This window comes from Saccoglossus kowalevskii, chromosome 6, assembly GCF_978046115.1.
Source record: "Saccoglossus kowalevskii chromosome 6, keSacKowa6.1, whole genome shotgun sequence".
Classification (NCBI taxonomy): domain Eukaryota; kingdom Metazoa; phylum Hemichordata; class Enteropneusta; family Harrimaniidae; genus Saccoglossus; species Saccoglossus kowalevskii.
In genome coordinates, this window is record NC_140646.1 from 40784251 (window position 1) to 40809280 (window position 25030).

General features: G+C 34.3%; 2 protein-coding genes across 2 annotated transcripts; one reads left to right on the top strand and one right to left on the bottom strand.

Moving 5' to 3' along the window:
- The first annotated feature begins 125 nt into the window (after positions 1-125).
- On the top strand, positions 126-15317 carry LOC102803208 (HAUS augmin-like complex subunit 4). Its single transcript, XM_085500549.1, has 9 exons — positions 126-206; positions 560-696; positions 2497-2628; positions 3678-3821; positions 5309-5411; positions 6477-6616; positions 13560-13690; positions 13860-13928; positions 14423-15317. Exons 1-9 carry the CDS (start codon positions 155-157, stop codon positions 14628-14630), a joined length of 1116 nt encoding a protein of 371 aa, XP_085356675.1. The 5' UTR covers positions 126-154; the 3' UTR covers positions 14631-15317.
- On the bottom strand, positions 14926-24958 carry LOC100378053 (cyclic nucleotide-binding domain-containing protein 1-like). Its single transcript, XM_006812083.3, has 12 exons — positions 24760-24958; positions 23083-23161; positions 22702-22847; positions 21412-21595; positions 20844-20992; positions 19426-19586; positions 19236-19297; positions 17157-17235; positions 16272-16404; positions 16063-16172; positions 15731-15881; positions 14926-15588 (listed from the first exon to the last, which is right to left on the bottom strand). The coding sequence occupies exons 1-12, from the start codon at positions 24839-24841 to the stop codon at positions 15392-15394; spliced, it is 1533 nt and encodes a 510-aa protein (XP_006812146.2). The 5' UTR covers positions 24842-24958; the 3' UTR covers positions 14926-15391.
- Positions 24959-25030: the final 72 nt, after the last annotated feature.

Here is a 25030-nt window from a genome sequence, read left to right on the forward strand (position 1 = left end):
CATAAAATATAATAAGTATCTTATCAAGCAAAATAATTACTAATTATATATTTAATAAAGCGCAAACGGACAGAACAAAAAAGCATGAAAACACATACCCAGAAAGAGGATAATTTACCCCGGTGCACGACGGGATATCGCGGCAAATTTTAACATGGCGTCGTCAAAAATTAAAGTGAAGGATCTTCAAGATGTTGCCGATAGAGGTATGTATGTCCTGTGACGATATGCATTCGAACTATATATATTTACAATTGCGCGTTAAAAAACAATAATACCGACCTTTATAGAAATTTTTGTGCGCGACCTTTATGAGAAATAAGTTATGATACTGTGTACTTTTCTATTTTATTGTGGTATTTATTTATTTACTTACTGTATCTGTCTGTATGGTTTCCATGGATACACATTTCTCTCACACCTGTTTTCCTAAGTACTTATTTGCATATTGTCCACCTGCATAGCCAGGTGCAAATGTATGCCTAAGTCGAACTTGCTTGTAGTAAAAGAAATGTTTGGAGACTTTAGTTTCACCTTCTAATTTGTCCTCTGTTACTAGTGAATATGAGTTTACCACTTCATGTGACTTCATACGATGTTGAAAACAACCAGGAGTTCACTAAGTTACTGACTGCACTTTCACATAAATTAACAGACACTGGTGTCAGTGTTGAAGTGGAAAAAGATCTGAAGCGGGTAAGAAACTGTTATTCATATAACTTCTAATAGACAATGTGCAGCCAAAATATGAGGATGAGCAACATTTTGTAATGAAATGTCCAGCTTACAGTCATCATAGGGACAAATTATTCCTGACTGCACAAAATAAAGTTCCAAATTTTGATAAAGAACATAGTCAAGATAAATTCGTATTAATTATAGGAAACCGTACTCTAGCACCAGCCTTAGCTGTCTTCTTAAAAAACAGCTATGGAACAAAACAGCAACAACTATCAGTGTATTAGGTTACAATTTGTGTTCTTTCTATATTCTGTATTCACCATTGGTTGCAAATTGTCTTCATTGTTTATTCATATTTGTTTTTTTATTTTTTTTATATTTTTTTTTCATTTTAGATTATAGTTTTTTAAATTTTTTTTTGTAAGACCCTTTTTATCCTTTCCTAAGGATTTTATGCATCTAATAAAGTATTACACAATGTCACAGGGAAAATGTTCAATATAATTATGAACATGTATAGCATGTATAAAACTAACATTGGATTAACAACTGATTTTCTATCAACACCCGGTGTCAAACAAGGCAACTCTATTCAACTTATTCATTAAACGACCTACCAGATAGTTTTGATGTTGACAGTTGTGATAAAATTATACTTTTCAATAAATCAAAAAACTTCTTAAATAACAACATTTTTTTCTACAAAGGTGAAGAAATTAGTACCGTAAAACAGTTTAACTATCTTTGCCTCATTATAACTCCAAATGAAAATTCAACAGAAGTCTAAAATTACTGAAGAAAAAAAGCCTTATAGCAATGTTCATTGTTCTTGTTAAAATAGGCTCAAATAAAAAATTAGTATTCAGCTACAATCGTCACTCTTTGACAAACTCATTCAACCAATCATTGTCCTCGGCTGTGACGTATGGAGTGATGAAAGCTCAATTGATTCCTCCATCGCAGATGTACACCTCACATTCTGAAAACCTCAAAAAATGCACCTAAAATGGTTATTTAGAGTGAATTGGGTAGATATTCAATTCATTGATTCAAAAACAGGCAATTAAATGTATGAACAGAATATCCAACTCCAGTAACACACTCTTATATTAGACATTCTTGGTTTACAGAAGCATGAAAAGCAAGTGGTACATGAAAATGAAATCTATAAAAAAGTATTCTTAATGATGCAAACTACCATGAACTAATAGATTCTCATGATCCAATAGCATCATCAAAATTAATAAATCTTCATATAAAAGTAAAAAATATATTTTCAGTACACTGGAAAAATGAAATGTAGTTTAGAGGATTATTTGACTTTTGTAATACAAATGGATTGGATGATGAAGAGCATTGATTAGATGCAAAGAGTATGAGAAAGAAAAACAAAATTTATTTTGAAAAATAAATTATCTTCTAGCATTACTGTCTCAAACAGCAATAATAATGTAATTTGCTCTATTAGTCTTTTGTATTTTATTGACACTACACTGGCACAGAAAGGGTGTTGCTGTGTGGTGTAAAACTAAAATACAAAATACAACACGACTGAGAATGATAAAACTACTAAAGTGAGAAATAAAAATTAAATATTCAACTCTGCAGTATTAACTTATTCCTGTCGACATTCAATTTGCTTATGCATGGAGGCTTTCAGATGGCCAAGTGTTAATAGAATAATGCTGCAGAAACTGAAATGAAATTAGTGGGGCAACTATTGCACTTTGTAATGAAAATTTGTAACTACAATGCTACGCACATGTTCCATACTAAGTATCATGAAACGTATTCCCTTTTTATTTCTCCCATCAGGCACAAGATAACCTGAAACAAGAGAAACTTGTATTTCTACAGTTACATATCTTACACTTAGAATTACAAGAATTCATAATAGACTATGAGATAAATTGTCTGGATAATTCTGCCAGTACAAAGACTAAACAGGTAAAGAATTGTGTTTGCATGCGTCCAATTACTACCCGGTATACTGTAAAATACTTTATTTTAGCTGGAATTAATTTTTGCTGAAAACACTTTTTAGCGTTTTGTATGGAATTTATTTTCATTGATTTTTGATGGATTTGCTGGATTTTATTTTCACTGAAACATTCCTTCAGCGAAAATTAATTCCAAGTGAAAAGTACTTTACGGAAGTTGTGTAGGTATTCTGCCATAAATTCGACCTGTGCCGTTAAACGACAGTTTGGAGTTTAAAAAAAATAAAATGGGACCAAGAAATTGCCCAGGGCATTTTTTGGCAGTTTTTTAAGGTGTTATTTTAATCTTTTCTGATGCCTAAAAGTTTCACCGTAGACATTGACGTCTATTTAAGAGTATGATGTTTATTGCGACTAGCGTGAATGGGTAAACTTCGTTTCGACAATGAGCTGTTATCACTGTAAACAATGTTAAATTATTCTTCAAATGCTCAGTTTATTTTTTTTATTTAAAAACAAATCATGCCGCTTTCCCATCAAAATCCAAGCCAAAAGATCATACAACATGGGCTTATGCTCAGGATTATATTATCAGATGCCCTGACATTGAACCCACTAAACCAGAAATATTAAATGTCGCAGAAAAATACAATCTATCCTAGAGAGCGAAAATCGAACACTTAGAAACTGGAATATCAAGTGATATACCCAATTTCAGCGAGGGGTTATTGCTACTGTAAAGGGGTTAATTATTCACTGGGTTTTAATTTTGCTTATTTCGATGACTGGAAAATGTGCTAAATTAAAACCCAGATAATATGTAAAATTTAGCATAGAACACATTATTTAAATGATAAAACCGTGAATTTAAAACCAACTGAATATGCCTGAAGTGGTAAATCAGTGAAATTTAAACCCAGTGAAAATTAGTCATTTTACAGTATTATATTATACTAGTATATTGCAAATTTTGTGTTTGGACCAATCAAATCAACAGATTAACACCATCAATATATTGGTATAATATAATTCTAGATATTACATTTGATTTTACAGTTTTATGAGGCAGTTAAGCATTGTTTATCATGTGCTGAAGCTGAAGATTATTTGGACTGTAATCTTTCCTCGACAGAAGACTCAAGTGCAACGTTATTAGGTTTAACATCTGAGGACATTCAGAAGTCAAATCCTCATAGAAAGGTAAGCAGTTATTTAATTTCCTAATGGCTGCTCATTTGCATAACAATATCAAGGATTGAACACATGTGGGCACACTGAGTCAGGTTGTTTTTGAATGAGCATCGACGCAAAACATCATGAATAATTTTCGTTCAAAGAAAGTTGCATACCTTGCAGTAGTGCACAAAAGAGAAAGCTTATTGAACTTGTATAACTTGTTGATGATCTAAATGTTTGTGCTTGGAGCCTGGCGATCATGAAATATTGAGTAAGTGCTTTCATACTGTTACCCTACCATTATTAATTACCAGTATAACGATAACTATTTGGTTGGTAACTGATTTCATAGACAATAGTAAAATGTGGACAAACATCTGAAAGTTTGTTTTCTGCTCTATCGCCCTCAATATGAATTCTGAGCCAAGCGATTTTCTATCCTCTAGTACTTCCTTTTCGTTAAGCCGTTTTTCTTTTCTTGAGTTACATTTCCTTGTGAATGGCGGAATGACAAGTTTTGCATTTAATACTGATAATATTAAAATTGCGATTAGCCATGATTGTATCACCTCATTCAACTACTGTATAATACTTTATTTTCACTTTGAATTAATTTTCGCTATTTTCGCTGAGGGGATAATTCAGTGAAAATAAAATCCAGCGAATATACATTTTTTCCTATGTTTTACATTCAACTTGTCAAAAATCAGTGAAAATAAATTCCATACAAAATGTTTCAAAAGTGTTTTCAGTGAAAATTAATCCCAGCAAAAATAAAGTATTCTACAGTAGTTCAAGAAAACTACTGCTCATTATAATAAATTTGTCTGGCATTTTGAAAAGGATACCGGTACTTCAAACGACAGCGACAGATGTTTGTGTTCTATTTGAGTGGGACTATCGGTAGGTCAGAGAAGAGTTTGAAAAGCAGCTGCCATGAGGTTTTTCAGTTAGTAAAGATTTGAGTCGATCTATTGCCTCCTACAAAACGTGAAGAACAAGTTCTGGAATTATTGTTGGGCTTCTGGTCATCAGTTCGCTGGATCAATGCAGTCCTCTTCATCCTGAAAGATTGATTTTTAGCTAGGAGGGAATGTATGGAAAGTAATGCTTGGAAATCAGGGATATTTTGCCAGATTTTTTTTCTTGCATATGATGTTGTATTAATTCTACCCCACTCTAGATGCCAAACAGCACTGTCATCCGGGTACTTTATTAATTAATATGCCCTGTAACTGTGTTCTTGCGAAACCCGATAATTCAAAAGTCAGGGATTGAAATGAGTTAGAGCCACCCTATAGTATAGTCTGTGAACTCTGTAATACTTTGCCGTGATCTGTGTTTTTCGCCACCTTGTTCATATTTGAAATTATTTTTTGGTATATTGCAGTGTTCAATCAAAAGGTAGTACCGGTACTGTCTTTTTCGCCATCATTTCCCCTCCATGCATTTTCAAAATATCATAACAGCGTTTATCAATTTTAATGAATATCCACATTTGCTTTCTGTAGGATTTACAATCAATACAGCAACAATTAATTCCCAAGATAGAAGACCGATTGCGAAACAAATGTGAGACAGTGGCTGCGTATCACCAACCACAGAAAGATACAGGTACAGGTATTACCCAAATCAAATACGTAGATGATAAACAGATGGCATTGTGTATATTGAGTGTGCCCTAATGCTAGAATCTGAGCCTCTGGTGGTGTGATGCGTTTAAGCGCTACTATGTTTGGCTTTATGTGTATAATATCCCTGCTTTTCAAGTCTGCATATTTATTAGGAGTACAAGACCTTAAAACGCCTGACAAAAATGTTTTACGTTGAATGTTAATCTGTTGAATAAAAAGAGTAAAATTCTTTTTCAATGCTCAGTTTATTTTTAAAAAACAACTAATTTCTTGATTTAAAAATAATCATGCCATTTTCCATTCAAAATCAAAGCAAACACTACAACATCGGTAAATCTCTTCAGTGTTGTGTTCACCATGAAGTAATTCATGGTAATTCAAACACAATGGCACCATCCTGGATTTTGATTGGTTAATTAGCGACTATCAGTCAAAGAACACAGTTTCAGGTCAATTTGTCTATGGAAAAAACATGGCGCTAATCGTATCACATCGGGCATTCACATATGACCAAAATCATTCGCTCACAATGAAACTACTTGTAAGTTGAATGACTTCAATTTCATATTCTTGAATTTATTTTTTTGAACATTGTTATAATCACTACTGAGTACTGATCAACAATTGCAATATTTCAAAAACAAGTAAGTTATTTACCTGTGAAGTGCAGCATGACTGAATTGCGCTACCATACTGTGATCATTTTCTAATCAGCAATGCATTCAAGTTTTTTTTTATTTGAAACTTCTTTTAGAATGTACTTTTCATTACCAACAAAATTAAAAAAATAAATGCATATTACATTAAATATACTGAGTATATTTTTGTTATCATGTAAACAGTTCTTTTGATTGACTGTAATTTGTCACCATTTTTTGACGCCTATTTTAGAATGAAATTGAGGCCTTTCACTCTTCCCTGACGCCTAAATTAGAGTGACAGCTATTCAAGAGATTACCGGTATATGGTAATTTTAAATTTACATCATCGAACATTGAACTTAACCCTTATGCTGATATTCGTTTTTAATCATTGTTTTATGTAGAACACAGTGATTTAGCTTTTGCTAAAGCAGCACAGCTTCCATCTATACTAGAAAGGGAATGCCATATTTTAAAAGAAGACAGAAAACAACTCAGATATGATAAAGCGAAAAGAGACAAAAAATTCTGGCAATATTATCAGGTATGTTTTGTTACTATTTTGATTATTGTGTCTAAGGTTCCTTTTTTTAATTGACGTCTAAGGTTCCTTTTTTTAATTGATGTCTAAGGTTCCTTTTTTTAATTGATGTCTAAGGTTCCTTTTTTTAGTTGATGTCTAAGGTTCCTTTTTTTAATTGATGTCTAAGGTTCCTTTTTTTAATTGATGTCTAAGGTTCCTTTTTTTAGTTGATGTCTAAGGTTCCTTTTTTTAGTTGATGTCTAAGGTTCCTTTTTTTAATTGATGTCTAAGGTTCCTTTTTTTAATTGATGTCTAAGGTTCCTTTTTTTAATTGATGTCTAAGGTTCCTTTTTTTAATTGATGTCTAAGGTTCCTTTTTTTAATTGATGTCTAAGGTTCCTTTTTTAATTGATGTCTAAGGTTCCTTTTTTTAATTGATGTCTAAGGTTCCTTTTTTTAATTGATGTCTAAGGTTCCTTTTTTTAATTGATGTCTAAGGTTCCTTTTTGACTCCCATGTGCGAAGCACAAAATGGGAGTCTTTGCAGTTAGTGTGTCTGTATGTGTGTGTGTATGTGTGTATGTGTGTATGTGTGTATGTGTGTATGTGTGTGTGTGTGTGTGTGTGTGTATGTGTGTCCGACTGTTCCACTGCTATCTCAAGAACCATACATCGGTTTTTGATGAAACTTGGTGCATAGATGCTCTGGGCCAATGCGCAGATTTGATTAGGTTTTGGTAAAAATCCATGCTCGTTAATTACCTAATTTGCATGATAATTAGCTAATTTTTAGCTGTTCTATGACTGTTCCACTGATATCTAAAGAACCACTCATTGGATTTTGATGAAACTTGGTACATAGATGCTCTGAACATATGCGCAGATTTGATTAATTTTTGGTAAAAATCCGTGCATATTAATTACCTAATTTGCATGATAATTAGCTATTTTTTAGTGGTTCCATGACTGTTCCACTGATATCTAAACAACCACGCATTGGATTTTGATGAAACTTGGTACATAGATGCTCTGAACTAATGCTAGGTTTTGATTAGTTTTTGGTAATAATCCGTGGATACTAATTACCTAATTTGCATAATGATTAGTCAATTTTCGGTTTTTCCACTGATATCTCAAGTACTAATCATCACATTTCAATGAAACTTGGTACATAGATGTCATACGACACTGCACAGACCTGATAGTTTTTATGGTAATATCAGTACATATTAATTATCTAATTTGCATAATTAATTAATTTTCAGCATTTGATATAAGTAGTTAGCATTACATTTCAATGAAACTTGGTACTTACATACTCAAGGACTATGCAGAGATTGATTGTTTTCGATAAATATTTGTGCATATTAATCACCTAATTTGCATAATTAGTTAATTTTCAGCTTTTCCACAGGTATCTCAAGTACTAATCATCGCATTTCAATGAAACTTGGTACATAGATCCTTTAGGACTATGCAGAGACCTGATTAGTTTTAGGGTAAATAATTGTGCATATTAATTACCTAATTTGCATAATTAATTTTCAGCTTTTCTACTGATATCTAAAGTACTAATCATCACATTTCAATGAATCTAGAATTATGCAGACCCAATTAGTTTCCGGTAAATATTTGTGCATATTAATCACCTAATTTGCATAATTAACCAACTTTCACACTGATATCTCAGGTACTATACATCACATATCAATGAATGTACATGGATGCTGTCACATATCGAACACAAATTATTTAAATAGACAGACCTGAATAATTGTGGGTTAAAATCTGTACATATTAATTACCTAATTTGCATAATTAACCAATTTTAAGCTTTCACACTGATATCTAAAGTACCGTAAAAACTCCAAAATTTCGACCGGTTTTAAATAATTTGTGTTCGATATGTGACGTGTTTTTATAGTCAAAATTAAGGTGCATTTTCGGACGGTCGAATTTTTCAGAATAGAAATCAGCAAATGAAAAAATGGGGATGATAGACAGTGTGCTTCATTAGTTTTTAAAAAATGCAATGTCCGTCAATTGACGTAAACTTCCTCATGTTTCACGGTAAAAGCAAAGGTCGTGGCCGAGTTGTAACTCAAAATCTAAACAAAGTCATCAATCAGTGAGTATTATGACAAGCAAAACAAAACATCAAGACGCGGAGAAGAGGTCAGCACAAAACTAATAGGTCAAAAGACAAAGCTGTCTCGCACTACCTAGAAAAACTTGCGAATGTTCGAAGTACAGGTACCCATTGGACAAAAGATGCATGGAAGTTTAGCAAACTATCTCCCCGACCCAGTGCAATGTATCCGGTTAGAATCAAAGCTCACGTGTCCCTTATTTGAGGGACCAAATTCTGCCGTAAATTCGCCCTTGGATTAAAAAATAAAATGGGATTTAAGAAAATAAAATGGGACTTTTAAGGTGTATTTTGGCGTCATTTTTCGGACATTTCAATCAATCCTGCCGGCTAAAATAGAGTCTAAGTTTTACCGTAGTCATTGACGTTTGTCTATTCAAGAGTACACGTGTATGATTTTTATCGTGACTAGCGTGAGCGGGTAAGCTTCCTTTCGAGAATGAGCTGTTATCACTGTGAACAATGTTAAATTATTCTTCAGATGACCAGTTTATTTTTTAAAAACAACTAATTTTTTTATTTAAAAAAAATCATGCCGTTTTCGCATCAAAATCCAAGCCAAAATATCGTACTACAACACCAATCTCTTCCGCATTGCGTTCAATAACATTAACATATTTAAATAAGCTATGGTAATTTGAACACGTTGGCATCATCCAGCTTTTTGATTGGTTAATTAGCGATTTGACCTATTTGACCTAAGAGAACATGGCGGATATCCTACAGCATCAAACGTTTATACGAGACCGGAATCATTCGCTTACGATGAAACTAAGTTGACTTTTATTTGTATTTCATAACCATTCAACAAATTTATTTTGTGTACATTATTATAATCACTACTGAGTACAGTAATAATCAACAATTCAGAAACGCAGCATGCCAAGATTTTTGTGTTCGTTTTTATTTGAAACTTCGTTTATTTAGAATATATTTTCGTTACCAATAAAATAAAAATCTCTCAGTCAATCAGAAACCCGGATTCATGCCTTCGAGGAAGGTCCCGTTTGAACGCTCACATCGTTTTTTTTTTCGTTTGGGGGAAAACTAAAACTGGTCGCAATTTTCGAATAAGAATGAGTCGGCAATGTTTAGTGGAGTCGAAAATTTGTAGGTAAATAAAACACAGAAACCGGCAAATAAATAGGCGATCGAATTTTTAGAGCGGTCGAAATTTTGGAGTTTTCACGGTACTAATTATTCCATTTCAATGAAACTTAGTATAAAGATGCTCTAGGACAATGTACAAACCTAATTAGTTTGGGGTAAAAATCTGTTCATATTAATTCCCTAATAAGCATAATAATTCATAATTTTTTGGTTCTAATCACATTTCAATTAAACTTGGAGACATAGATTTTCTGTTACATTGCGCAGACCTCATTAGTTTTACACTCAAATCTGGTCATATTAATTTTCTGATTTGCATAATTAGTTTTCAGCTAAGTAATTTCGAATTATATTTAATGTGTCTCCAATACTCTCAGCACATGGGAGTTCTTTCTAAGCTTTCTTTGATTTTTAATTGATGTCTAAGGTTCCTTTTTTTTAATTGATGTCTAAGGTTCCTTTTTTTTAATTGATGTCTAAGGTTCCTTTTTTTTAATTGATGTCTAAGGTTCCTTTTTTTAATTGATGTCTAAGGTTCCTTTTTTTAATTGATGTGTAAGGTTCCTTTTTTTAATTGATGTCTAAGGTTCCTCTTTTTAATTGATGTGTAAGGTTCCTTTTTTTTAATTGATGTCTAAGGTTCCTTTTTTTAATTGATGTCTAAGGTTCCTTTTTTTAATTGATGTCTAAGGTTCCTTTTTTTAATTGATGTCTAAGGTTCCTTTTTTTTAATTGATGTCTAAGGTTCCTTTTTTTTAATTGATGTCTAAGGTTCCTTTTTTTAATTGATGTCTAAGGTTCCTTTTTTTAATTGATGTCTAAGGTTCCTTTTTTTAATTGCTGTCTAAGGTTCCTTTTTTAATTGATGTCTAAGGTTCCTTTTTTTAATTGATGTCTAAGGTTCCTATTTTTAATTGATGTCTAAGGTTCCTTTTTTTAATTGATGTCTAAGGTTCCTTTTTTTTAATTGATGTCTAAGGTTCCTTTTTTTAATTGATGTCTAAGGTTCCTTTTTTTAATTGATGTCTAAGGTTCCTTTTTTTAATTGATGTCTAAGGTTCTTTTTTTTAATTGATGTCTAAGGTTCCTTTTTTTAATTGATGTCTAAGGTTCCTTTTTTTAATTGATGTCTAAGGTTCCTTTTTTTAATTGATGTCTAAGGTTCCTTTTTTTAATTGATGTCTAAGGTTCTTTTTTTTAATTGATGTCTAAGGTTCTTTTTTTTAATTGATGTCTAAGGTTCCTTTTTTTAATTGATGTCTAAGGTTCCTTTTTTTAATTGCTGTCTAAGGTTCCTTTTTTTAATTGATGTCTAAGGTTCCTTTTTTTAATTGATGTCTAAGGTTCTTTTTTTTAATTGATGTCTAAGGTTCTTTTTTTTAATTGATGTCTAAGGTTCTTTTTTTTAATTGATGTCTAAGGTTCCTTTTTTTAATTGATGTCTAAGGTTCCTTTTTTTAATTGCTGTCTAAGGTTCCTTTTTTTTAATTGATGTCTAAGGTTCCTTTTTTTAATTGATGTCTAAGGTTCCTATTTTTAATTGATGTCTAAGGTTCCTTTTTTTAATTGATGTCTAAGGTTCCTTTTTTTTAATTGATGTCTAAGGTTCCTTTTTTTAATTGATGTCTAAGGTTCCTTTTTTTAATTGATGTCTAAGGTTCCTTTTTTTAATTGATGTCTAAGGTTCCTTTTTTTAATTGATGTCTAAGGTTCCTTTTTTAATTGATGTCTAAGGTTCCTTTTTTTAATTGATGTCTAAGGTTCCTTTTTTTAATTGATGTCTAAGGTTCCTTTTTTTAATTGATGTCTAAGGTTCCTTTTTTTAATTGATGTCTAAGGTTCCTTTTTTTAATTGATGTCTAAGATTCCTTTTTTTAATTGATGTCAGGAATTTGCAGAATAATGTCATATGTTTGAATGAAAATTGACTTTTGAAAACAAGGCACTCACCTCTTACAAATCAAAATTAATGTTAAATCACTGGGATTATGTCGGTTGAGTACAGTAGTTATCTCAGATTAATCAAATTTGCATGTAAAGCGTGGGACTTGTGAGGGAAACCAGGTAGTAACATAGGGGGACTTGTGGGGGAAGCCAGGTAGCAACACAGGGGGACTTGTAAGAAACCAGGTAACAACATATGGGCAATAGGGGGGGGGGCTTTGTGGGGAAATGAGGTAGCAGTATAAGGGGACTCGTGGTGAAACCAGGTAGCAGCATAGGGGGACTCGTGGTGAAACCAGGTAGCAGCATAGGGGGACTCGTGGTGAAACCAGGTAGCAGCATAGGGGACTCATGGTGAAACCAGGTAGAAGCATAGGGGGACTCGTGGTGAAACCAGGTAGCAGCATAGGGGGACTCGTGGTGAAACCAGGTAGCAGCATAGGGGGACTCGTGGTGAAACCAGGTAGCAGCATAGGGGGACTCGTGAAACCAGGTAGCAGCATAGGGGGACTCATGGTGAAACCAGGTAGCAGTATAGGGGGACTCGTGAAACCAGGTAGCAGCATAGGGGGACTCGTGGTGAAACCAGGTAGCAGCATAGGGGGACTCGTGAAACCAGGTAGCAGCATAGGGGGACTCATGGTGAAACCAGGTAGCAGTATAGGGGGACTCGTGGTGAAACCAGGTAGCAGCATAGGGGGACTCGTGGTGAAACCAGGTAGCAGCATAGGGGGACTCGTGGTGAAACCAGGTAGCAGCATAGGGGGACTCGTGGTGAAACCAGGTAGCAGCATAGGGGGACTCGTGGTGAAACCAGGTAGCAGTATAGGGGGACTCGTGGTGAAACCAGGTAGCAGCATAGGGGGATTCGTGGGGAACCAGGTAGCAGTATAGGGGGACTCGTGGTGAAACCAGGTAGCAGCATAGGGGGACTCATGGTGAAACCAGGTAGCAGTATAGGGGGACTCGTGGTGAAACCAGGTAGCAGCATAGGGGGACTCGTGGTGAAACCAGGTAGCAGCATAGGGGGACTCGTGAAACCAGGTAGCAGCATAGGGGGACTCATGGTGAAACCAGGTAGCAGTATAGGGGGACTCGTGAAACCAGGTAGCAGCATAGGGGGACTCGTGGTGAAACCAGGTAGCAGCATAGGGGGACTCGTGGTGAAACCAGGTAGCAGCATAGGGGGACCCGTGGTGAAACCATGTAGCAGTATAGGGGGACTCGTGGTGAAACCAGGTAGCAGCATAGGGGGATTCGTGGGGAACCAGGTAGCAGTATAGGGGGACTCGTGGTGAAACCAGGTAGCAGCATAGGGGGACTCGTGGTGAAACCAGGTAGCAGCATAGGGGGACTCGTGGTGAAACCAGGTAGCAGTATAGGGGGACTCGTGGTGAAACCAGGTAGCAGCATAGGGGGATTCGTGGGGAACCAGGTAGCAGTATAGGGGGACTCGTGGTGAAACCAGGTAGCAGCATAGGGGGACTCATGGTGAAACCAGGTAGCAGTATAGGGGGACTCGTGGTGAAACCAGGTAGCGGCATAGGGGGACTCGTGGTGAAACCAGGTAGCAGCATAGGGGGATTCGTGGGGAACCAGGTCACAACATGGGACTTGTGTAACATTTACCTGCTTAACCATCTTTAAGAAAAACACTTCATTTGTATTTTATTTGTTTAATTAATTCATCACATGGAAACTATATCAACAGTGATCTAGTAAAATAGGATTATAGTAACTGAAGGTTTTGTTTTTGTACAGGCATTAGTAGAATGGTCTGGTTTATTGTCCACTGTTGTAAAGCAGCACAGATTGACATCCAAGGCACAGGAAGACATAGGAACCACTGACTGGTTAAGTGAAAGATGTCGAGCAACATGTCTCAAAATAAAGTAAGTTTTTTTCATTTGCGTGAATGGAAGGCCAGTCACAAATACATTTTGCAATATTGTTACTTTAGCATATTTCCCTATCAGTGTACATTTCTTGAAATAATCTTATATAATTGTTACCATACCTGAATACTTCATAAATATGGAACGATATCACGTTATTTAACAGGTGCGTGGAAGCTGATCTTTTGTGTGAAACCTACCCACAGAAGACAGTAGCAGCCCTCAAACAAATCAAGTAAGTTTCTTCTATAAATGTGTCTGTATGGGAGGGTGTGACAGTTTGTGATTGTAGTGTTGCATATGAAGTGTGTCAAATTATAAAGCACTGCCAATGAATAACCCAAGCAAAGACAGTAATGATGATTGGGGTGTGTGAAATGTATTTCCACCGTTTTGTTTGTATCCTATTCTCGGGGAAGGAGCTACATGTACGTCACACAACATTTTATGTGGCTTGGACATGCACCACATATTTCTATGGTCTCAGGGCAGGCCAAAACAACTAAAGTTGAGAGAAAACAGCACAAACTGAACTTTGAGGTAATCCTGAACAACCAAATTTATATTTGTTACACATGTAGGGGTAAATCTTCTAACAATGTTCAGGAATCTCAACAACTAGCCCAAAGTACAGTTTTCGGCATGTGTTTTACCTTGTGAAAATGCCTGGATGTCCGTACCCGAGAATACTAATAGAGCAAAACAATCTCAATTCTTTGAATGTTGCAGACATCACTTAAGCCATGCATTTCATCAATGTGAAAAAGACTTGTGTCGATTAACCCAAGCCATTGAAGCATACGAGTCGCTGGGAATGGGATTTGAAAATCTTGTACAGCAATATGGAGAACTGCAGGAAGAAATAGACAACAAACGTTGGGCATTGACCGAGCTGAAACAAAGCATTGATGAAGATGAGGATTGGAGAGTTAAATAATTCAAATGTGGGACAGTAGGGAGCATAATATATATATATAACAGATCAGCACTAAAACTGTTCTCTACATGGCAAATTATGATTACTTTTTGAATGAACCATCTTCGTTATTTTGGAGGTAATGTTGTACCAACTTGACCCCTCAGTCACACAAATACTATGCTTTCAGCAATGTGGTAAAAGAAAAGGTTTGATAATTTATATTCTTGCATGGATTGTATATCTGCTTACCATTGTGTTACCTGTGTGTATTGCCACATACACTGTATACTCATAGACAATTTTACAAATGAAATTTACTTTTTCTTCTTTTTTATTTTAAGAATATCAAATAATACATATATACATATGAATATAGTAGCAATGTATGTGTACATTCAAAACCAACATTGATACACAAGAATATGGGTTCTGCTGAGCAACTGAAAGTGACTAGTATTGCAAGATGAATTTGCACAGCAGCAGCAGCATGTTTTTTTTTACCATCACATTTATAATCCTGTAAGTAAGTTTTGGCACAATTTGTGGGGCAGGGTGCTCGCTCAATTTCTTTCCAGTTACCATTGTTGCTATAGTCTCATGTAACATCCATCAAACATAAATGACCTAGGCAAGTGTATAACCATTCAATAATTAATTATTGAATATGTACATGTATAATGTAATTAAACATTTTATACAAAGTAATGTTATTGCCTTAGTTGTATCTATCAACAGATTAGTCATTTAGTTAATCAAGTAATATCTAATTGTTTCACACATTATTTGTTCCATTTTCCATATCCAGGTCTGATACCCTTTGAATTGATGACATCTATGACCACGCCATGTTTGAACTGGTTCCACTCTCGTTTTAGTTCCTGATCCACATATTCATCGTGGATATCTTGGTTGGTCAATTTCCCAAATGTTGGTTCATTGGACTGTACTAATAGGGAACGTGTTGTATCATCAAGCTCTGTAAAGACACAAATTGTGTTGGATGAAGGTTATTTATGTAAATGTACAATTTATGTACATTATGCAAACCATCCACCATGCCCTAGGAGAGCACTAAAAGCATTTTTTCTAGATTCAACAAATTATATGAAAACTTTTACCTATTATCCTATCAGGGGTGATCACACCAATTTCAATATTTGAAGCTGTGACAATTGAACAAGTAATTGCTTCATTCTGTAAAACACTTATTTCACCAAAAGACTGAGACTTCTTCATTCTGCCCATAACTACTTGCTTCTTTCTTTTAACCTATAGAATGAAGTGATACAATGTACATTGGTGGTTGAAACTATGTGGCACAGAGTGTGCATATGTTGCTCTTCATTATATAAACTATAATTGTCTGCTGTGTTGCATAAAATATAATTTGTCTGTACAATACAATACAATGGTTGGTGACTTACAAAACATGCACTCTATTCATACATACCTCTTGCCCATTAGCAAGTTTTTCCATCACTTCTACTTGTCTCAATACATGACATTCACCAGATTTGATGAAACCAATAAATGGAGATTTGTAACCTTCACTGACGAGTACTGAAATCAACACAGGATTTACAATAAGGTATAACATAAAACTTTGACAGTGTTTGGGATATTTTCTAATCTATGTAAACAATACTTGTCACAACTTGCCTATGTTTGCTTGAAATTTTAACCATTCAATGAGGTTGGCTAATTTTTGAAGAGACTGCCTGGGCCACAGGTTATAGGACGGACAAGCTTGGATGAGATCAACTTTTTCGGAAGTTTCTCTTATGTGGATTTGCTGAAAACAAAAGATGATAATTAAACACCCCATAGACAATAATAAAGTACCAAATATATAAACACATGGTTTGCCCTGTATATGCATAGATGGGCAGATTATCTATGCATACAGACCATATATAACAACTAATTAGAATATGGGGGGGGGGGGGTATGAAAGTTACTCAAGACACAATTCAGAAGCAGGTGTAATAGTATGAGGTTATTACGAGGATACTGCAAAGTATGCACTCAGACAGTACATGGTCGCATTGACCTCCGCTGTGCGTCAGTCGCTACTCCCGCTGTACTGTCTTCGTGCATACTTTGCAGTATCCTCATAATAACTTTATTATTATACATCCTTTCCTCCCAGGAATACATGGAAATGCTGAAATCCAAAAATGTTAGAACATATTTAGCGAACTTCTTTGTTTGGGGTCAAATCCTGGGAGCAGCCATGTTTGTTTATTATTATTAGAGGACGCTTATGTGTGTAATCATTCCATATTTAGAATTCGCAAGTGTTGAAGTTATCCATGCTGTTAATTTAAGTTGAATGATCTGATCCTTGTATCCTATACTATATATACATGGACAAGCCAATTAAATGAAGTGATTTGTTTAATTTTTAAAATCAAATATGCATCATTGCAATGTTGAAAAGTCCCAAAAATAAAGCCAATTTACACTGGTATTTGAAAATGTTGACCGCCATTTCAAAGCCAGCTGGTGTTTGCCAAAATTCAGAATGTGAAACTGACAACTTACCTCAGTTACCCTTTTGTAATCACTGCATGATATCTTTAAAAATTCACAGGGAACTTGCTTTGTAATCACAGTTAAAACCCTACAAAAACAATGCATAGGTCTTCATGCTAAAATTTTGCTAAGCAGGACTATTTTACATAGCCAGTAAGTCAATGAAATCAATGAAATGAATATCGAACAAGCAGCCTCTGGTATCAAAGCAATCAGGCTTGTAGTTTTCAAGAAGAAGCCGTAAAAGTAAAAAGTTGATGCGGAAGGCAACTGACAATCGCTCGTATGATAAGGTCTGCTGGAAAAAGTCTATAGCGGAGCTAAAAAGTTGAAACCTGGCATTCTTCCCACAAAACTTTAAACCATTTTAGCTAATTTACACATAAACCTCGGATTTTTTGAAAGGTCAAGTGTGGCAAAACAGTCGTCTGGTGAGTACATTGATATTCAAATCAAAGAAAGCTTAGAAAGAACTCCCATGTGCTGAGAGTATTGGAGACACATTAAATATAATTCGAAATTACTTAGCTGAAAACTAATGATGCAAATCAGAAAATTAATATGAACAGATTTGAGTGTAAAACTAATGAGGTCTGCGCAATGTAACATAAAATCTATGGTTCCAAGTTTAATTGAAATGTGATTAGAACCAAAAAATTATGAATTATTATGCTTATTAGGGAATTAATATGAACAGAGTTTTACCCCAAACTAATTAGGTTTGTACATTGTCCTAGAGCATCTTTGTACTAAGTTTCATTGAAATGTAATAATTAGTACTTTAGATATCAGTGTGAAAGCTTAAAATTGGTTAATTATGCAAATTAGGTAATTAATATGTACAGATTTTAACCCACAATTATCCAGGTCTGTCTATTGTCCTACAGCATCCATGTACATTCATTGATATGTGATGTTTAATACCTGAGATATCAGTGTGAAAGTTGGTTAATTATGCAAATTAGGTGATTAATATGCACAAATATTTACCGGAAACTAATTGGGTCTGCATAGTTCTAGATTCATTGAAATGTGATGATTAGTATGTACTTTAGATATCAGTAGAAAAGCTGAGAATTAATTATGCAAATTAGTTAATTAATATGCACAATTATTTGCCCTAAAACTAATCAGGTCTCTGCATAGTCCTGAAGGATCTATGTACCAAGTTTCATTGAAATGTGACGATTAGTACTTGAGATACCCGTGGAAAAGCTGAAAATTATGTAAATTGGGTGATTAATATGCACAAATATTTATCGGAAACAATCAATCTCTGCATAGTCCTTGAGTATGTAAGTACCAAGTTTCATTGAAATGTAATGCTCAGTACTTGTATCAAATGCTGAAAATTAATTAATTATGCAAATTAGGTAATTAATATGTACTGATATTACCATAAAAACTATCAGGTCTGTGCAGTGTCATAGGACATCTATGTACCAAGTTTCATTGAAATGTGATGATTAGTACTTATATCAAATGCTGAAAATTAATTAATTATGCAAATTAGATAATTAATATGTACTGATATTACCATAAAAACTATCAGGCCTGTGCAGTGTCATAGGACATCTATGTACCAAGTTTCATTGAAATGTGATGATTAGTACTTGAGATATCAGTGGAAAAACCGAAAATTGACTAATCATTATGCAAATTAGGTAATTAGTATCCACGGATTATTACCAAAAACTAATCAAAATCTAGCATTAGTTCAGAGCATGTATGTACAAAGTTTCATCAAAATCCAATGAGTGGTTGTTTAGATATCAGTGGAACAATCATGGAACAGCTAAAAATCAGCTAATTATCATGCAAATTAGGTAATTAATATGCACGGATTTTTACCAAAAACTAATCAAATCTGCGCATTGGCCCAGAGCATCTATGCACCAAGTTTCATCAAAAACCGATGTATTGTTCTTGAGATAGCAGTGGAACAGTCGGACACACATACCCACATACACACACACACACACACACAGACACACTAACTGCAAAGACTCCCATTATGTGCTTCGCACATGGGAGTCAAAAACTGAAATAAAAACGCACTGCCCCTTGCAGTTTTTTAATAATATTTACCTGCTGTTTGGTTCTCTTCCTTCTATCCTCTGCAGTGTACCAAAACAGTCACCAACAATTAACTGAAAGAGGCAAAATAATGGTATCATATACCAGTAATAAGCTACTTGAAACATTAGTATGGTGTGTGATGCAACAGACTTAGCATAGTAATAGTAGAACGTAAGACTCAATACTGGTGAATGCATACCTCTGGTATCTTCATATCTTTTGTGTTAGATGTAGTAGTTAGTATAGGCGTTGGTGATCGGAATATACTACCATGTTTATCATCTTTAGTTCTCAACCATGGTCTTGTCTGTGGAACAACACTGCCTCGTAGAATACCATAAAGGCCTTGATTTCCAAACACTATTGGAAGAAACAAATGTATATTTCAATACATTACACCAAATTATATATACAAGATTATTTCAATCACAGATTCATAGAAACCTACCTAGTTTCTTGTACTTGCCTATATAAACTAGGCCCGGGGCCTTGACATGTAAAATTTGGATAGTAAGTGGGTGGGCCACCTTAGAAAAGATTTTTTTTATTCAACCTTGTAACCATGTTACCTCCTCTAAAATTATTTATAATTATTTTCATTCATTGTGTCGGATAAGGAGAATATTATGTCTTCTGGGAAAACAAAATCGTCGTCTTTGATTTCCACAACACTTTCACAATAAACACACACATTTTATTACAATAACATTTACATACCATCTGAATTTATGGTGTAAAAATTATTAGGGTGACCGGTCTGTGGGAAAACGATCAAAGATAGATCTTTATAATCTTCATTGTGGAATGTTTTTGATCATATGCAGACTCTTGATCTGCCATGATGTTTTTCTCCTGAATTTGGCAAACACCCTCTGACCTCACAAGAACCAGATTTTATGACTTGATGATCACATTCTTGGTGTTTCAGAAGCTACTTGCTTCCAATCTCAAAAACATATTGATTACCGGGTAGTATTGCACATTGGGTTCATCATGAGTAATTACAAAGAGCAATTTACAGTTTTTCATGTAATTGATAAATAATAAAGGTAGACAATCAAGTTTTTTCATGTAATTGCAGGAACTAAACAGCCCTCTTCCGAGCTACCACACACTCCAAAAAGAGAACTACTGTACCAACTACCAGTAATACTATGATTTTCATGCAATCAAACACTTTATACCTGCATATTTTGATAATCAATATCTTTATTTTTAAGATTAAACCCATTGTTGACACCCAGTAAACCATCCTGGTCATATAACCAGGAATCTCCAGAACTTGCTAAATGTCTATATTAAATAAGGGGTGGACTTATACCAAGGTAGGGATAACCCCACAGAAATATCCAGTCTTGGATAAATTGCCAAATTAAAAACGTTTACAGTGATTGTACTACTTTTTTAGGTCAAAGCTCCACATGAGCATAGCCTAAACTCAAGTCATTCAGAGAACACAATGGCATAGTGAATCTTATGTCCTCTCACTGATTGGCTGATACCATGGAAATGTGCATGCACACTGGTAAGTCTTGCGGTCATATACTACATCTAGTCTACACATGTACTATGAACATGAATCCACATATGTATTTATTTATTCTATTCCTACACTACCTGTGTATTCTTCATCTTTCCAGATTTCCAATTGTGTAACTGTTGACAATTCCTTCAGTTCTTTGTCTAATAACTGTTCACTGATTTCAGGAAATGATTTTAAATGGTTGAATACAGTGTCATTCTCAGCTGCTGTCCTTTCAAATGGTCTGTAACATAAATATTACAAATGATGTATTATCATGTTTATCCCATCTTTAACCATTTATAGGACCAATAGTGATCAATTACGTGGTGACAGCATGTGACACTATAAATTATCATATAATCTGGCGATTAAACTAATTTATTGCAATTGTATTTTCGCATATATTTACAGTACAGTTTTCAATCCTGTATGCACCATCATTTTCCCCACCAAAATGCCTGTGCCACATTGTGCCAATTTTTAGGTATTTTTTTCCAGGGCAGTCGTCTTCAAGTAGCACATGTTTGAATTTATATGACAACCCAAATAAATTCAGCAGATTTCTGACTGTTGTTGCTATCCACTCTATGCTGTAACCATACACCTATTTTACAGTGGAGCAATTAATTATTCAAAGGAGAGAAAAACAGATGAACTTACAGTTTTCTAAGTATTCTCCTAAGATCTCTAATTCTATTGGCTTGAATGACAGTTGGGTCAGCTTCTTCCCTTTCTTTGTGTAGTTTGGCTAAGTGATCTTTGATGTTGTGGCTCATTTCTGCAGGCTTTTCTGCAGGCACAAAAGTCTTCTTTGAAGTGGCCCCAACAAAGTGGCTAACATGACCTACAAAAATAGAGAAATTTAATTTCACAGTATCCATATTATAAATTATAGAAATACGTGGGAATAATATTATTAGGTAGCTGCATAGTTGTCTTTATTTTAGGTCCTGAATCAGAGCAATTTCCAGGATAAACTTAACACTTATGTGGCTGTGATTTGGCTCAGAGTATAGCCACTCTATACTATAGGTTGGAAACTTTCATGTCAGGATTGACATTTATTGAACTATAGAAACGATCAACATCAGCAACAACAAAAAAATAATAATAATGGTGAAACCACAAGGTTCTCAAGTATCATATGACCCGAAACTCAAGTTGTGATAGGTCGGTTCTAAACCAAACACTGATCGCGGTAATAACGTCATAGGTCAAATATGATATAATAGGAATACGAATAATCTAAACTAAACATCAAAGCTATTGCTGCACAGAAATAATACAGCAAATGGAATGATAATCAAAGAAAACATTTTGATGTCTAACTAGACAATTCAACTTAATTAGCAAACACACCTATGATTTGCATCTTGCCTAACAACTTAAGACAACACATAAAAGAAAAAAAATTATGTTGTAAAATGACATAATGACCATATGTATACCATGAAAGCAAACTATATAATGGGTTTTAAATTTAGATTAGGTAATTTTTACGAATGACTGATCAAAAATCCATTACTTATTACAGAAGCAACTCTGGCATGTACCACTTAGAAACCAGAAAACTCAAAACAAATGGGCCACTAGTTTTAAATAAATTTGCTTGGCTGTTGTCCCACAGGACTGTACTCGGTTAGCAAGATTGGCACACATTACACACATCTGTCCAGATGTATCATTGTGCAAAAATAACAAATTAGGTTACTTGTATTTTACCAGCATTTTGTATAGTTTCAAAGGTGGCTTCAAATGTCAATGATGAAAAGGACTGTCATTACAATGACTTTTTATGAATCAAGTATATTAGCATATTGATTTGAATATGACCTTGAAGACATTGGATTAAATATAACAAATCAAAATTATTTAATGACAATTTTGAAAAACAAAATTTACTAGAAACTCTTTTTTTTCTCAGCCTAAGATAATTGTACATGTACTAACCTGTTGACATAGCTGATGTACTTCTACGAGATTCAGATTCATTTTTATCCCTTGGTTCCAGGCATAAACTATTTGCTTGTACAAACATTTTTCGATAGTTCTGCATGAATTTCTCATGAGCTTCTTTACTTGTCTCTGGGTTATCTCTAACAGAAGAAAAAGTAATAACAACAAATTTACAATTTGATAAACATTAATAAGTTGAATTTTTCTAGTAAAAGTGGCTATTGATTCAAACAACTACACGTACGCCAATAAGTACAAATATAATATGTATCAGCCCAAATTTTTTTTCAGAGATTAAACTTCAAACTGGTTCATTTCTTTAAATTTTCTATATATTTACATCACGTTTGCAGAACCATGTGATTAGTAACTTACTTGTCTTTGAGTCCCTCAATATTATTTAATATGTTAATATAGTCATAGTTCACTACCGGCATTTCTACATCTCCCGGCACTGTAGGAAAACAATAAAATTATATAAAATTAAAAAATGAGTTAGCCATTTTGAATCAGAACTTGAAACAAATGCATGTCGATAAGTGTGAAATGATATATAATGTAGGTGTAAGGCTTTAGAACAGCATTAGGTAATGAAAATTGGTAATGACACCATGGATGTTTTGATACTAGTAACTACATGATTCTTTTGTAAAGTTCCAAAATTAAAAAAGAAATTATGTCCACTCTAAATTTATGGCAATTGTACTGTAATTACTCTATCAGTAGTGTACTTATGCAAATTACAAAGGTGTTTCTATGATTAAAATAAGTAATATTTTAATGGCTTAATGTATTAGCTTTGGCTTTATTTTTACAGGGATTGCGTTAACCCCATATTTTGCTTCCCCGACTCCAATTATTGAAGAGGACCCAGTTTTTCAGGCAAGCTGGGGGTCCAATCTCTACTAAGGTTATCCAAGATAAAATTTCTATTTCTTAAAATTTTTGAAGTGGGACTCGTCTTGCCGAGATACTTGCGCAAACCCTGGGCCAAATAAATTGTGCGATCAATAATTTTTTTATAGAAACCAGTAAAAAAGATTACTGTCTGATGCACACATACTGATAGGAATAAATAAAATACTTTATCTTTTTTTTTATGTTGAAAATAAAAAAGTTATACATGTAAAAAATATTTTGAATAACAGTTATAAATAATATTATTATAAATGAATAAAAAATTATACTAGTGGGTATATTGTTATCAAATTATTAGATATCACTTAGTCATGAAGTGGGAGTAATTTTATAAATAATACATTGCAACTATGACAGACTTAAATTCACTTTTACAGTTTTATTTACAAGTAAAACTTTTTAATTGCATTTCAAATTTCCAGTATACACATGATTCACAAAATGTACACATTACTGCTTACAGTCAGACCAAGGCGAATATTCGTAAATATATCCATCATGTAATTTGTGAATATTCTACAATCTATTCTAGGGTGAGTAGGGTGATTTAAACATCACAAAACTAGAATCAGAAAAAAAAAAAGATTTCCAGGATGCTCTCTAGCCCCGCCCACACACTCACTTAAGGTCATTAATCATAACAGGCCCTGCTGTAGACTTGTCCAAATTCTTAGAGAGGTTTCCGAGAGAGAAATCCTTGTGTACAAAAAAACAATCTCTAAAAACAAATTGTTTATATAGCTTTATTACAATGTACTATAGAAAAGTTTGTTCATGAAAATATAAAAATAAGTGGCAAACACTATATTGATTCTATTTATTATGCGTTGTATTTTTGACGATAGATAACTTACATTACATACATATTAGTGCCAAATAAAATATCTACCGCCCTATTCCTGAATAATTACCCCCCCCCCCCCCATAAAAATACACGTTTGTTTACACTGTACACGATCACGCCCGTTACTGGGACTGTCCCCGATTAAAGATAAATAACGGGGATAAATCGCAGCTAGCTATGGGTTTTAGCATTCGTAGTGGAGATCGTCAATTCTGTCGTCATCAAACCTCTTGTCAACAATGTGAACGACGACTTGGCGGATTTCGAACATATTCGGGAAACCAACTTACATTTATGCCTTGTTCTCCGTTTGTCTCGAGTACTCCATGTCGCGGTGGCTACAGTTTTGTCACCTGTTTTCACGAGTGCCATTGTTGCTATGTTTGACTGGAAATTGTAAACCTCCGAAACAGGAAGCTATGATACGTGTGAACATCTGCCACAGGTGATATTCTGAACGCTGCGCTGTATGAGGTACAGGTATCGGTGACGTCACGTCGTCAACCAAAACAAATTAGGCATCGCGCGAGAATTCGCGAGACATGGGTTTACCGAGTCATT